General features: G+C 47.0%; 1 protein-coding gene across 1 annotated transcript in view; it reads right to left on the bottom strand.

Annotated features, from left to right (window-relative positions):
- Positions 1–13,853, bottom strand: part of STK10 (serine/threonine kinase 10) — a 198,911-nt gene extending 185,058 nt beyond the window's left edge. Inside the window, exon 1 of the mRNA XM_082254761.1 lies at positions 13,698–13,853. Within this exon, the coding sequence (XP_082110887.1) occupies positions 13,698–13,850 (153 nt within the window). The 5' untranslated portion in view covers positions 13,851–13,853. The remainder of the gene's footprint in view (positions 1–13,697) is intronic.
- Between the last annotated feature and the right edge of the window lie 341 nt (positions 13,854–14,194).

Genomic DNA, 14,194 nt, shown 5'->3' with positions numbered 1-14,194 from the left:
GTGCAAGTGTAACTAGAAGAATCGATGCGGTTTTAAAAGCAAAAGGTGGTCAAACAAAATATTGATTTGATTTGTATTCCTCTTCTGTTCATTTACTTTCCATTTTAATTGATAAAAAAAAAAAAAAAACTAGTAACCCATCTATTTCTGAAAGCATTTCTAATTTACAGCATTTTTTCCACACCCGTTTAAAACTTTTGAACAGTACTATATGCTTGTTTTTTTAGATTCCTGCACTTCTTTAAAGCGGAGTTCCACCCAAAAGTGAAACTTCTGCTTTAGGGAGTCCTGACCCCCTGACATGCCACATTTGGCATGTCATTTTTTTTTTGGGGGGGGGGGGGGGGAGCGGGTACCTAGTTTTGACAGGTACCCGCTCCCACTTCCGCTCGGAGCGCCGCGGCGCCCTGAACGGAAGTTCTCCTCTCCCCCTCCCTCCCTGCAATCTTCTGGGACACGTCAGAGGTCCCAGAAGATTGCCGGCCAATCAAGACGCGCAGCGCGACTCGCGCATGCGCAGTGGGTACCCGGCTGTGAAGCCGCAAACTGTCACAGCCGGGTGCCCACAGCAGTGATGCCGGCGCCGAGGGAGAGGATCGAGGCTTCGGGCGGCCGCATCGCTGGACCGTTGGACAGGTGAGTGAATGGCTGGAACTCCGCTTTAACTACTTCCCACCCAGGCTATTGTAGTAATACCGCCAGGCGGGTGCGGTCTTGTTCCGCATCAGCGCAATCTGTCGCCTCTGTGTACACTGGTCAGAACAGAACACAGATTGTTATATTGGGTTGCTGTGTGCAGCCCTGGTACCTGGTACCCTGGTGACCAATCACAGCGATCACTTCAGTTGTAAACAATGGCTGTCACTCAAAGCCACTGATTACTATTGTGATCTCCGATTAGTCACAGTGACCACATAATACAGTGTCCTGACTTGGCAGACCTGTACTATGTGATAGCTGTGGCCAAACACAGCTATCACAATAGTAAATAATGGCATATAAATAGATGCCATTCATAGTGTAAAAAATTGCTTATAAAGTAATCATCAATGCAATAAAAAAAACAAAAACCCTTATCACACTTTCCAGTGCCACCAAGGACGCTTGCCTTTGTGGGGAAGCAATTGTCTCATTGCAGAGGTCCAACACACTCTCTATTGCGTCAGACCTATAGCATGTTGTACCTCTGCAAATAAATTAATGATTCCACATGGAGAGTGCATGCACTTTTTTTCCAGGCATTCTGGTGCATTTTTCCCTTTTTTTTTTCCTCATCTCAGTTTAGGACATGCGAGTCCTGATGCATTTTTGTTGTGTTCCAGTGCATTTATGATGCCTTATGCTGCATTATATACAAAAAAAAAAAAAAAAGAAGGGGGGGGGGGGAGCATGTTCTCCTTTTGTTGACTGCACTGGTATGAATTAGGGTCATTGGACTACATGGAAAACATTGTGCATGCACTTTTGATACAGATTAAAAATTAACTGGATAGGATCTGGTGTGAACCAGCTCTCAGGGTCCTTCTCTGTAGCATGCTGGCAGGGGTCAGGCTTTACTACAGCTGATGAACAGCACACTTGTTCTCAAGCACCTAGCCATGGGTGTCAAGCTCAACTTTATTGAGGGCCACATCAGCATTATAAATTACCCTTAAAGGGCCGGTTGTATCTGTAATACTAGATGTCCAGAGTATCCCACCCCCCTTACATCAGATGTCAAGGGTCCCGCCCTACCCTCCCTTACATCAAAGTGCACCCCTTACCTTGTGTTGCTGCTGGGAAGAAGCTGGGAGGCAGAAAATGCAGGGACTGGAGGAGGCCCAAAGGTGGGCTGGAGCTCTAGGAGAAGTGTGAGGGCCACATGAAATGGTCTAAAGGGCCGGATTCGGCCCCACGGGCCTTGTGTTTGACACATGTGACCTAGAATGTATTTAGTGGATCTAAATTAAAAGTTCAATTTGACTTTCAGTGCTCCAAAAACGCTAACATATTCCCAATGTAAAGTAATGACAGCAGGCACAAGACAGAGAAGTATGCAATATATAAACTCACCACAAACAATTTACATCTTACCAGAAAAGTAGTCAGTCTAATGTTCTAACTGTTCACGAAAAGCATTTTTAAACACGCTATGGGAACATGCAGTCAGTGATCTGTGTAAAATGTTAGTTATTGATCGTGCTGCATTCCATGACTTGGGAGTATGTACACTAAATCGCATTTTCACCTGTTTTCTTGCAGGGTCAAAATACCAAGTGTGTGTCGTTCATCAATATGGTGGCTACAATATTGGAGCACATTTAGATGCAGCAACAATATGGCACAAGGTGAAAACTGTGACAAGTTTTGTTTAGCCCTTATTCACACCAATGCAGCTTTGAAATCATGCAACTTCAGTGCAGATCAGAGTGATTTAGACCTCCGATTTCATTGCGGCTTGTAACATTATTTAACAAAGCCCAATGCAAGTAGGAAGTAGCAATACAGGAACCTTTTTCAAAGTCACTGCGATGGGTCGCAACAATTTGAATAGTTCCCTTACCGGCAATAGGGTGGAACTTGTTATGCGATTTTGAGCATGATAAATTACACTGGAGTCTTAACGGTTTTATGATCAGCTCATTAATATAATGGAAAATGTAGCATGAGACCTCTGAACACCGTAGCTGGACTAGGGGCCCTTTCACACAGGCTTTACGATCAGGTCTGCCGGTTTGTTTTTTAGGCAGACCCAATAGTAAGCTCCATCTGGGTCTATAGACAGTCTGAAGTAAACTGAACTTGTCCACCTACCTCTGAGTGCGTCCAGATACAGAGGGGAAAAAAAAACCCCCCACACTGTAAAAAGGTTGCGTCCTTTTCCATTTTTTGGGACCTAAACGCGACGGACTGAAAGTAACCTAATGTAAGCGGACATGAGTCTGTTTACGTATGGCCATTCATAGAGCATTTATGGGTCCGCCCCTATCCGCTGTGTAAATTCGAACACAAACTAAACAGGCATGGACGTTAAGAATACTGACATCTGTCCTATTGAGCAGGCGATCTGCTCACAGATCTCCTGCTGAACAAAGTGAAGCGGCATTGTATGAAGGGGGCCCTAAGGCTAAGTGGCGGGTGTTTCCAAAGCTAGAATTCATTGAATGTTTTATAACTTCAGCTTTTTCCTATACCTGAAATATCCATTTTGAGTAGGCTATCCCTTTAAATAAAAATGAAAAGCACTGAAGCGGTTTGTGATTCATCAGCCAAACAAGACGAAACAGGTCATCATGATCCATAACAAACAAAGCTAAACGAATATACTTATAGGAAACGTACTATTAGTTTTAGGAGTATAAATTAGTATTGCGCATTTTAAACATTTAAAAAAAAATAAAAAAAATGATTTACAGAGTGCTACTTCTCTGCCATCTAAGACCTGGGTCACACCTATGAATTTTTAGAGCATTTTCAGTTTTGCAGAAACACACTAGAGTCCATTTAACATGGTTTCCTATGTTCACATCTGTGCCTTTTATGGAAAGGGATAGGAACTTTTTCTGGTTTTTCGTTCCATAGACTTCAATGGATCAAAAATGTGTATTGAAAAACGCAAAATGCACCTGGAATATGCATAGGTGTGAACCAGGCCTAAGTCTTCATTCACACTTGGGCGTTTTGGGATTGCGGATGAATCGCTGCGATTGTAGCCGCAATCTCAAAACGCTCCACAATGGCAAAACGCAGGTTCAGGTGCCATTATTTTATGCACCTAAAAACGCAGTGCAGTTTTGCTCCTGCTCGTTCCTGGGCAACAAGCTTCACGCAATGCGATTTGCTGCACGATAATCGCGGAAAAAAAAAAAAAAACACAGCGTTTTATGTGCCATTGAAAATAATGGCACCTGAACCTGCCTTTTGCCATTGTAGTGAGTTTTGAGATTGCGGGCAGAAATTAAGTGTTTGTCGCAATCCCATAATGCCCATGTGAATTGAGCCTAAAAGTAGGGCTTACAAATACATTTTAAAACCATACAGTTTTTTTTGTTCATATAAAGTCCGCAGCTACAAAAAGCGTAGCTGCTGACTTTTAATAAACAGTCACTCACCTGTCCCTCGATCCAGCAGTGTACTCTCACCCCATGTCCTCCCTCGGTGGCACCGGCATCTCTACAATGGGGCACCCAGCTGTGACAGCTTGTGGCCCACTGTGCAACCCTTTCTAACTCTACCCAACATTTAAAGCAGGATCTATACAAAATTTGCTATAGATACACTTTAATTGAACAGTAACAATAACTAGCTAAGGCAGTCTACATACTTCTCATGAAGAAAAGGTCATGCACTAAATAGTGCAGTGCTCCAATTTACTCAACACATGGATCAGCCATAACATTACCACTAACAGGTAAAAATATCTCCCTTCAATGGCATCTGAAAGTGGGAGCGATATATTAGGCAGCAACAGAACATGTTGTCCCTGAAGATGATTTGTTGAAAGCAGAAACAAAATGGGCAAGTTTAAGGATTTGAGTGACTCTGACAAGGGTCAAATTGTAATGCCTAGACAACTGGGTAAGAGCATCTCCAAAACTGCAGTTCTTGTGGAATGGTCCTGGTCTGCAGTGGTCAGGTTCTATCACATGTGGTCCAAGGCAGGAAAACCAGCAAACCGGTGGTCATAGGCAGCCAAGACTCATTGAGGCATGTGGGAATGGAACGACTGGCCTGTGTAGTCCGATCCAATTGAAGAGCTACTGTAACTTAAAATTGCTAAAAAGTTAATGCTGGTTCCAACAGAAATATGTCAGAACACACAAAGGATAACAGTTTGTTGTGTCTGGGGCTGCATAGTCAGACTGGTTAGGATTCCCATATTGACTCACAGGAGCAATGGAAGGTGGCCTGGTCTAATGATATATGAATGGTTTGAGGATAACAAAAACAACAAGTTTAAGGTGTTGACTTGGCATCTGAACTCTCCAGAACTCAATTCAATCCAGCATCTGTGGGATGGGCTGGATAAAAAAAAAAAAAAAAAATGGGATTTTTGACTTAGAGTAAAATCCATTCCTCTGATGTTCATTGACGTACATAGCTCCTGGTATTTAAAACCATTGTTATATTGCCCCCTACCGGAGTAGGACACTAGGCAGAAAAGAATTCTGGCTACACCCATAGGCAGTCCTAGGGGGGTATACTCCCTCTCTCAGCTATAGCTACTCAGTTTTGTAACAAGCAGTGTCAGGAGAATAATACCTCTACAGAGGGGTGGGTGCTGTGTCTGTCAATGAACATCAGAGAAAAGGATTTTATGGTAAGTCAAAAATCCCATTCTCTCTTTCGTTCATTGATGGACACTGCTCCTGTTATTCATAACCTTTGGGAGTGTTAAACATGAGGGGCGGGAAAAAAAATCCCAAGGCAAAACATAAGCCAACCAGGCAACATGGTCTCAACCAAACAACCGAAGCCCACCTGAAAAAAACAATACACCCTCTAAGAGGATCAGGTCCTCTTTAACAGCAGCTAGCAAAACCAGCTAGCAAAACCTTGCGGTCAAAGGAATCATCCGTAGATGCCAACACATCCACCCACATCCGACGACCAGGTGGTCGCCTTGCAAACCTGCGTCACTGATGCCTGATGAGAGAAGACCCAGGAGGCACTAAGTACCCTAGTAGAGTGCACCTTGACAGGGAAAGGAGGAGGAACCTGACCCCTGATGGAATAGACCTGAATTACCGTCTGTCTGATCCATCTGGAAATGGTCACAGAAGAAACAGACAACCCTTTGAGGTCCATCAGTGAGCACAAATAGAGAGACTGACTCCCTGAAAGACTCCGTAGCGACCAGGTACACCCTAATTGCCTGGACCACATCCAAGTCATGCAAGGCAGTTTCCTTCGGTTGTTTAGGCCTGGGACACAGGGAAGGCAGCACAATGTCTTCATTCAAATGAAAGTCAGAGACAACCTTAGGAAGGAACATCGGACAGGGGCGAAGAACCGTTCTGCCCACCTTAGAATGCCGGCTACCTCCAGAGCTGCCAGGACATTGTCTGACAGAATGCGCACTGGACAACCCTGAAGACTATCCACCCTATGATCCAGACAGAGTTCCAAGACATTGATCGGTAGTCTGGACTCTTCAAGCGTCCAGATCCCCTGAGCAGAATGCTTGCCGAGGAAGCCTCCCCAGTTGGACAGGCTGGTATTCATGGTGACCACTGTCCAATACAAGGGGGAGGAAGGATTTTCCCAGCCGAAGCGCTAGAGAACGGAGCCACCATATCAAGGACTTCCTCTTACCCCGACTCAGCCTGATGTGATTTTCCAGAGATTAGCGAGTCTTGTCCCATTTGGTCAGAATCTCCCTTTGCAGGGACCTCATATGGAACTGTGCAAATGGAACCGCCTTGAAGGTAGACAGACACAATCAAGCCTAGCACTCACATGGAAGTCCGGAGGGACAACCATCTGCTGGACAGCAGGAGGTGAATTGCAGCCTCCAATTTTTTGGAGTTTGTCCAGAGGAAGCTCTGGCTAAGGCTGAGTCCAGAGTCAGGCCCAGATAGTCCAGCTTCATGGAGAGAACCAGGAGCAGACTTCTAAAAGTTCCGAATCCAACCAAACTCCAGCAGAGTTCGTATTGTGATCTCCATGTTGCCTACCAGAACAGAGATTGATGCCGCTCACAGAAGGAAATCATCCAAGTAGCCCAATACCGCGATCCCCCGTTGGGGTAGCAAGGCTAGCACTCGGGCTAACACTTTTGTGAAGACCTGAGGAGCAAAAGCGAGACTAAGGGGTAATGCCACAAACTGAGAATATTCCTCCCCACAGCAAAAAAAAAAAAAAAAAAACCCTGGTTATAGGCATATATTGGAATGTGAAGGTAGGCATCCTTGATATCGGTAGAGGTGAAGAAATCCCCCTGACGCAGGGATGCCACAACCATTTGAATGGACTCCATTCTTAACTTCTGTACCCGCACAAAGCAGTTTAGCGCCTTGAGGTCCAGGATTGGACATACTTTGCCTTTCTTCCTGGGGACCGTGAACAAGTTTGAGTAAAAACCCTGAAAATTTTCGGAAGTCGGAACTGGGACAATCATCCCTTGAAGGAACAGGTCTTGTACTGCCCCAAACAGGCCTTGTAAGCAGTCTGGGGACAGGCGTAAGTTGGAAAAAAAAAAACCTTGCCAGGGACAAGAGCGAAAATCGATCTTGTAGCCGGACCGAATGACGTTGTGGACCCACTTGTCTTGCACTAGGGAAGTCCATGGATCCAGAAACCGATACGGGTGAGGGTGCACTTTCATGCTGAAGAAGCTTTGTCCACAAGTTTGGAGGAGCCCGATCTTGGCTTGCCAGACTAGGTTCATTTGGATCCTCCTGAAGAGGCACTGAAAGGCTTCGAGCTCATCAGTCGACCCTTAGACCGAAAAAAACTGACTGAAAATGAGCTGACAATGTTCCTGCCCTAAGTAGCCTGTGGAAGAAAAGTACTCTTCTCCCCTGGGAGACCTTTAATGATGACATCCAGGGTAGCTCCAAACAGCCGATCTCCTTGGAAAGGAAGATCAGTCAAGACCTTTTTTGTAGTCTGATCTGCAGACCAGCCCTTAAGCCAAAAGACACGCAGAAGGACCACTGCCAAAACAGAGAGGCGAGCTATCAGGGGAGCCACATCCAAAGAAGCATCACAGATAAACTGCAGCCCATGGACCAGCTGTTCCCCCCTCCAGGTCACGGCGTAAGAGCTTAGCCCACTCATTCAGAGTTTGCGACACTAGAACAATGGTGAATACTAGCCTTATTGCCAAACCAGCCCGAGACTACATATGGTGGGCCACAGCCTCCGCCTTCCGGACAGCCAGATCCTTAAAGACCGGGGACTCTTCAACCAGAATCATGGCTGCCTTGTTTAATCTGGAAACCGGATGGTCCACCACCGCCGGCACAGTCCACTTCTTAAGAAGAGACTCCTCATTGGGGTAACGCCTAGCAAAGCGCTTAGGGACCCCTCGGGGACGCTTTGGCTGTCCCCACTCTTTAGCGACAATTCTGTCAAAAAAGGCAGGGAAAGGAAACACTTTTGCCGCTCTGGATGGCTTGTGAGTGCCAAAGAACCTGCACCTCTGTCGCAGCTTCAGCTGCATCCTCCGTCTTCAGGGTCTCACACACAGATACAATCAATGCATCCACCAGGGCCTTTTCGTGCACGGTCACAGACATGGAGGAATCATCCTCACTATCAGAGGATTCCAGGCGCGTGGTTGCAGACCCAGCAGGGTGATCTATGTCCGTGGCGGCCGGATCAGATTCGGGATCTGATGAGACAGATGAGGCAGGGGAAGATGGGGGTGCTTTTTGCTAGCCTGTCTCCTACAAGCCACCTCCACCCTGGACACAAGGGACCCCAGGACCACCGTCAGGGCATGGATGGGACCCGGAGGGCCCCGCAGCCTCAGAGAGGGGATCATGTGGGGAAATGCGCTCCAAAGACTTCATGAGTCACCAGGGGGACCCCACAAAAATGTGTACACACTGCTAAGGGACAAGCCCAACCACGCTGGCAGGACTACCCGGTCGCCAGGCACAAAGCACCAGCAGAGAGGGAGATGACCCCACCAGAATCACCACCTGCAGCCACCAGGATAATCTGCATTACACATGTGGTGATCAGGAAGTAAAATGATCCAGGAATCAGCACCAGGGGATGAGGAGAGGCTCCCACCACCAAAATCGCCACCCACAGGGCTTCACTGTCATGGCCACCGCTGTTTTCAATGGCAAACCAAAGCAAAATGGCAACCGGACTACACAAACATGGCCGCTGTATATAGAACACACAGGCTACAACAATATGGCGGCACCACGAGGCATACATGGACCCAGGATTTGGAGATCAGGCCTCGAGGACAGATCCAGGGCGAATGGGGGGCCCTGGCAGGAGCCACCACCAGGTACAACCCCCCAGCCCCACACAGTCGATCCTCCGTTCACCCCCCCGGCCCCCCATCGCCAGTCAGCGTCCTGCCCCCACCCCATGAAAGTGGCCAGACCTCCAAACAGCCCCAGTGTATGCGGAAGGGGGGGGTGGGATGAAAGATTTGGCAAGGGGGGGGGGTGCCTGCGGGAAGGCGGGAAACCCGGGGGTTCGACTGTCCCAAGGAGGGGCCCATGTCCACCCCAAAACCCTCCGGGGGGGGGGGGGGACAGCTTACCATGATACCAGGAACCAGGTGGGCACCGCTCCAGACAGAACCCCTCTCCATCGAAATGGGGGGCTGTCGGCCAGGAGGAACACTGCGAATCGGGCCAAGGCCTGGTCATATGCGATCTCTTGAGGCCTTTAACTCGCAGGCCAGCCCCCGTCCAGTGGGGCTACGTCACAGCCGATCTAGCGCGGAGCTGAGGTCTGGGCGCGCTCGCTGGCCAGACTGGGGAGACCACGGGATCTACATTATCCAGCCCGTAGCCCAGTCCGGCAGTTGATTTTAGAACTCACAGGAAAAATTCAGGAGAAAAAAGAAATTCTATCTAAAAAGAAAAAAATTACCAGGACCAAAGATCCCAGGAAGGAACTAGGTCCTTACTCCTGACTAGGCAGAAAACAACTGTGTGGCTATAGCAGAGAGAGGGAGTATACCCCCTGGGACTGTCCATGGGTGTAGCCAGAATTTTTTTCTGCCTAGTGTCCTACTCCTGTAGGGGGCAGTATAACCCAATGGAAATGAACACCAGGTGCTGTGTCCGTCAATATACGGAAGAGAAGCAAGTCTGATCCATGGAGGCTCCATCTCGCAATTTACAGGACTTAAAGTGGTTGTAAAGTCAGAAGGTTTTTTATAATAATGCATTCTATGCATAAGATAAATAAAACCTTCTGTGTGCAGCAGCCGCCATCCAGCATCCCCTAGTACTTACCTGAGCCCCATCTTCCTCCAGTGATGTCCACGAGTTCCTCGGCCATCCGGGACTCCCCTCCTGATTGTCTAAGACACAGCAGTGGCGCTGCTATCAGTTAGCCAATCAGGAGGGAGAGGGGGTGGGGCAGAAACATGACTCCATGTCTTCTTGCTGTGGGGACACTCGACAGGAGGGAGGGGCCAGGAGAGCCAAAGAGGGACCCGAGAAGAGTAGGATCTGGGCTGCCCTGTGCAAAACCACTGCACAGAGCAGGTAAGTGTAACATGTTTGTTATTTTAAAAGAAAAAAAAAAAAAAAAGGAGCATATACATTAACTTTAACCACTTGCCGACCGCCCCACGCAGATTTACGTAGATCTACGTGATTATGTGCACGCGGTCTCTTTGTGGTGCTCACACACCGCCGGACCCGCTCTCTTGCTCTGATTAGACACAGCGGGAGCCAGACAGCGGGAGGAGCAGGCTCGATCGCCGCCGGCCTCCCGCAATCTTCGGGGAAACTGACAGGAGAGCTGCCTGCCTATGTAAACAAAGCAGATGGCTCTCCTGTCAGACAGGCACAGTGAGATTGCGTGTTAAACACCGATCTCTGTGTGCCTCTCATGGAGCCCCCCCCCCCCCCCCACAGTTACTAAGCAGAATTAGGCTCACACTTTTCCCTTGATCACCCCAAGTATTAACCCCTTTCCCTGCCAGTATCATTTATACAGTAACAGTGCATATTATGTAGCACTGATCACTGTACTGGTAACACTTAGGGAGAGATTTACTAAAGCTGGTAAACACAGAATCCGGTGCAGCCGTGCATAGTAACCAATCAGCTTCCAGGTTTCATAGTCCAAGCTGAGGTTGAAAGCTGATTGGTTACTATGCAGATTCTGTGTTCACCAGCTTTAGTAAATCTCCCCCTTAGTGTCAGATTTGTCCGCTGCAATGTTGCAGTCCCTCAAAAAAATAAAAAGTCCAGAAATCTATCCCATAGTTTGCAAGCGCTACAACTTTTGCGCAAACCAATAAATATACACTTTCTTGGATTTTTTTGACCAAAAATATGTAGCAGAATACAAATTGGCCTAAACTGATAAAAAATGTTGATTAAAATGTTTTTATTGGGAATGTTTTATAGCAGAAAGTAAAAATTATTGTGTTTTTTTCAAATTTGTCGCTCTTTTTTTGTTTATAGAGCAAAATCTAAAAACCGCAGAGGTGATCAAATACCACCAAAAGAAAGCTCTATTTGTGGGGGAAAAAAAAATCTATTTTATTTTAGTTGATAAATTACATAAATTGTATTTGCACGATCGTGCAATTGCTAAAGTAACGCAATGCCGAATCAAAAAAAAAAAAAAAAAAAAAAAAAAAAAAATGTCTGGGTCATCATTAAAGGGACCAAACGTTCCTGAGCTGAAGTGGTTAAAGGATCTGCTACTGACTGCTTGGAGCCAGATACTAAAAAATACCTTCAGGTCTAATGGAGTTCATGCCTCAATGGGTTGTGGTGGGGGGTCATAATGTTATGGTTGATTGGTGTATATGCTGTACTGTACATTTATCTGTGCATACACCCAAAACTTCTTGTTTATATAAATATTAAGCAATTATCAACTTTCCAAAAACAGTCCCCACATTTGAAACAATCTTGCAAAATAAACCACCAGTGCACTTGTGTTCACCCAATCTTAGCAATGTATACCAACATAATATCAATCCGTTTTTATGTCAGTGAAAAAAAAAAAAAATAAATAAAATCAATCCACTTATATACATCCACATGTATAAATACAATCCTAGTGGCACCACTGCATAATACTACAAAATCTTTAATAGACATACATATATATATATATATATATATATATATATATATATATATATATATATATATATATATATATATATATATATATATATATATATATATATGAGTATCTAGTAAAATCTTCCCTACTAACACCACCACGTAGCTTCCAGAAATAGTGAAATCTTCCACCTTTGGTGCCCTTTTGGGCAAGCGCTCACCTCTACCTCTGGACCCTTGTTTACAGGTGATGCATGACAATACAGGGTGCAGCTTTATGACAGGTGGAGAGGACCATACACAGCTCTATGACAGGTGGAGAGGACCATACACGGCTCTATGACAGGTGGAGAGGACCATACACGGCTCTATGACAGGTGGAGAGGACCATACACGGCTCTATGACAGGTGGAGAGGACCATACACGGCTCTATGACAGGTGGAGAGGACCATACACGGCTCTATGACAGGTGGAGAGGACCATACACGGCTCTATGACAGGTGGAGAGGACCATACACGGCTCTATGACAGGTGGAGAGGACCATACACGGCTCTATGACAGGTGGAGGACCATACACAGCTCTATAACAGGTGGAGGACCATACACAGCTCTATAACAGGTGGAGGACCATACACAGCTCTATAACAGGTGGAGGACCATACACAGCTCTATAACAGGTGGAGGACCATACACAGCTCTATAACAGGTGGAGGACCATACACAGCTCTATAACAGGTGGAGGACCATACACAGCTCTATAACAGGTGGAGGACCATACACAGCTCTATAACAGGTGGAGGACCATACATAGCTCTATGACAGGTGGAGGACCATACACAGCTCTATGACAGGTGGAGGACCATACACAGCTCTATGACAGGTGGAGGACTATACACAGCTCTATGACAGGTGGAGGACTATACATAGCTCTATAACAGGTGGAGGACCATACACAGCTCTATGACAGGTGGAGGACCATACACAGCTCTATGACAGGTGGAGGACTATACACAGCTCTATGACAGGTGGAGGACTATACACAGCTCTATGACAGGTGGAGGACTATACACAGCTCTATAACAGGTGGAGGACCATACACGGCTCTATAACAGGTGGAGGACCATACACGGCTCTATAACAGGTGGAGGACCATACACAGCTCTATAACAGGTGGAGGACCATACACAGCTCTATAACAGGTGGAGGACCATACACAGCTCTATAACAGGTGGAGGACCATACACAGCTCTATAACAGGTGGAGGACCATACACAGCTCTATAACAGGTGGAGGACCATACACAGCTCTATAACAGGTGGAGGACCATACACAGCTCTATAACAGGTGGAGGACCATACACAGCTCTATAACAGGTGGAGGACCATACATAGCTCTATGACAGGTGGAGGACTATACACAGCTCTATGACAGGTGGAGGACTATACATAGCTCTATAACAGGTGGAGGACCATACACAGCTCTATGACAGGTGGAGGACCATACACAGCTCTATGACAGGTGGAGGACTATACACAGCTCTATGACAGGTGGAGGACTATACACAGCTCTATGACAGGTGGAGGACTATACACAGCTCTATGACAGGTGGAGGACTATACACAGCTCTATAACAGGTGGAGGACCATACACAGCTCTATAACAGGTGGAGGACCATACACGGCTCTATAACAGGTGGAGGACCATACACAGCTCTATAACAGGTGGAGGACCATACACAGCTCTATAACAGGTGGAGGACCATACACAGCTCTATAACAGGTGGAGGACCATACACAGCTCTATGACAGGTGGAGGACTATACACAGCTCTATGACAGGTGGAGGACTATACACAGCTCTATGACAGGTGGAGGACTATACACAGCTCTAGAACAGGTGGAGGACTATACAGGGTACATGTCCTGTACACAGAGGTCACCTGACCTCCCAGGCCAGCACGCCCCCCTTCCCCTGCTCACCTTGTACACCTTGCCGAACGCTCCATCCCCCAGCTCGCCCACTATCTCCCACACCAGGTTGGGGTCCAGGTCCCTCCGAACATGCTCGTACTCCCGCAGCTTCCTCTTGTCCCCAGTGAACCGCAAAATGCGGCGAAAGTTAGCAAAAGCCATGTCCAGAGCTCAGTCTCACAGCCCCCGGAGGAGGCTCCGGCCACACGGGACTACACCGCCACACAACTCACTTTCCAGGGAAGAGAGCGGCTCAGCACCCAACTCACACCCTCTCACCCCGCCCAGGGGCGGAGCCCAGCGCCACATGCCGAAACTACACCTAGGCTGGGCGGAGCCTAATCTCAGGCAACTATAAAGACGCCGTGCCAAGGCGAAGTTATTTTTGGATGCAGAAGTTATCGGTCTGTCATTGTTTCATGTAATTCATGTGTTTTCCTTTCTTTTTTCTGCTGTATATAGCAGAGGCCAGAGAGTAGTGACCATGGCGTGCTGGTGTGCAAACT

Source organism: Pelophylax lessonae (genome assembly GCF_965119305.1).
Source record: "Pelophylax lessonae genome assembly, chromosome: 4".
Lineage (NCBI taxonomy): Eukaryota > Metazoa > Chordata > Amphibia > Anura > Ranidae > Pelophylax > Pelophylax lessonae.
This window is presented reverse-complemented; position numbering and strand designations above follow the sequence as displayed.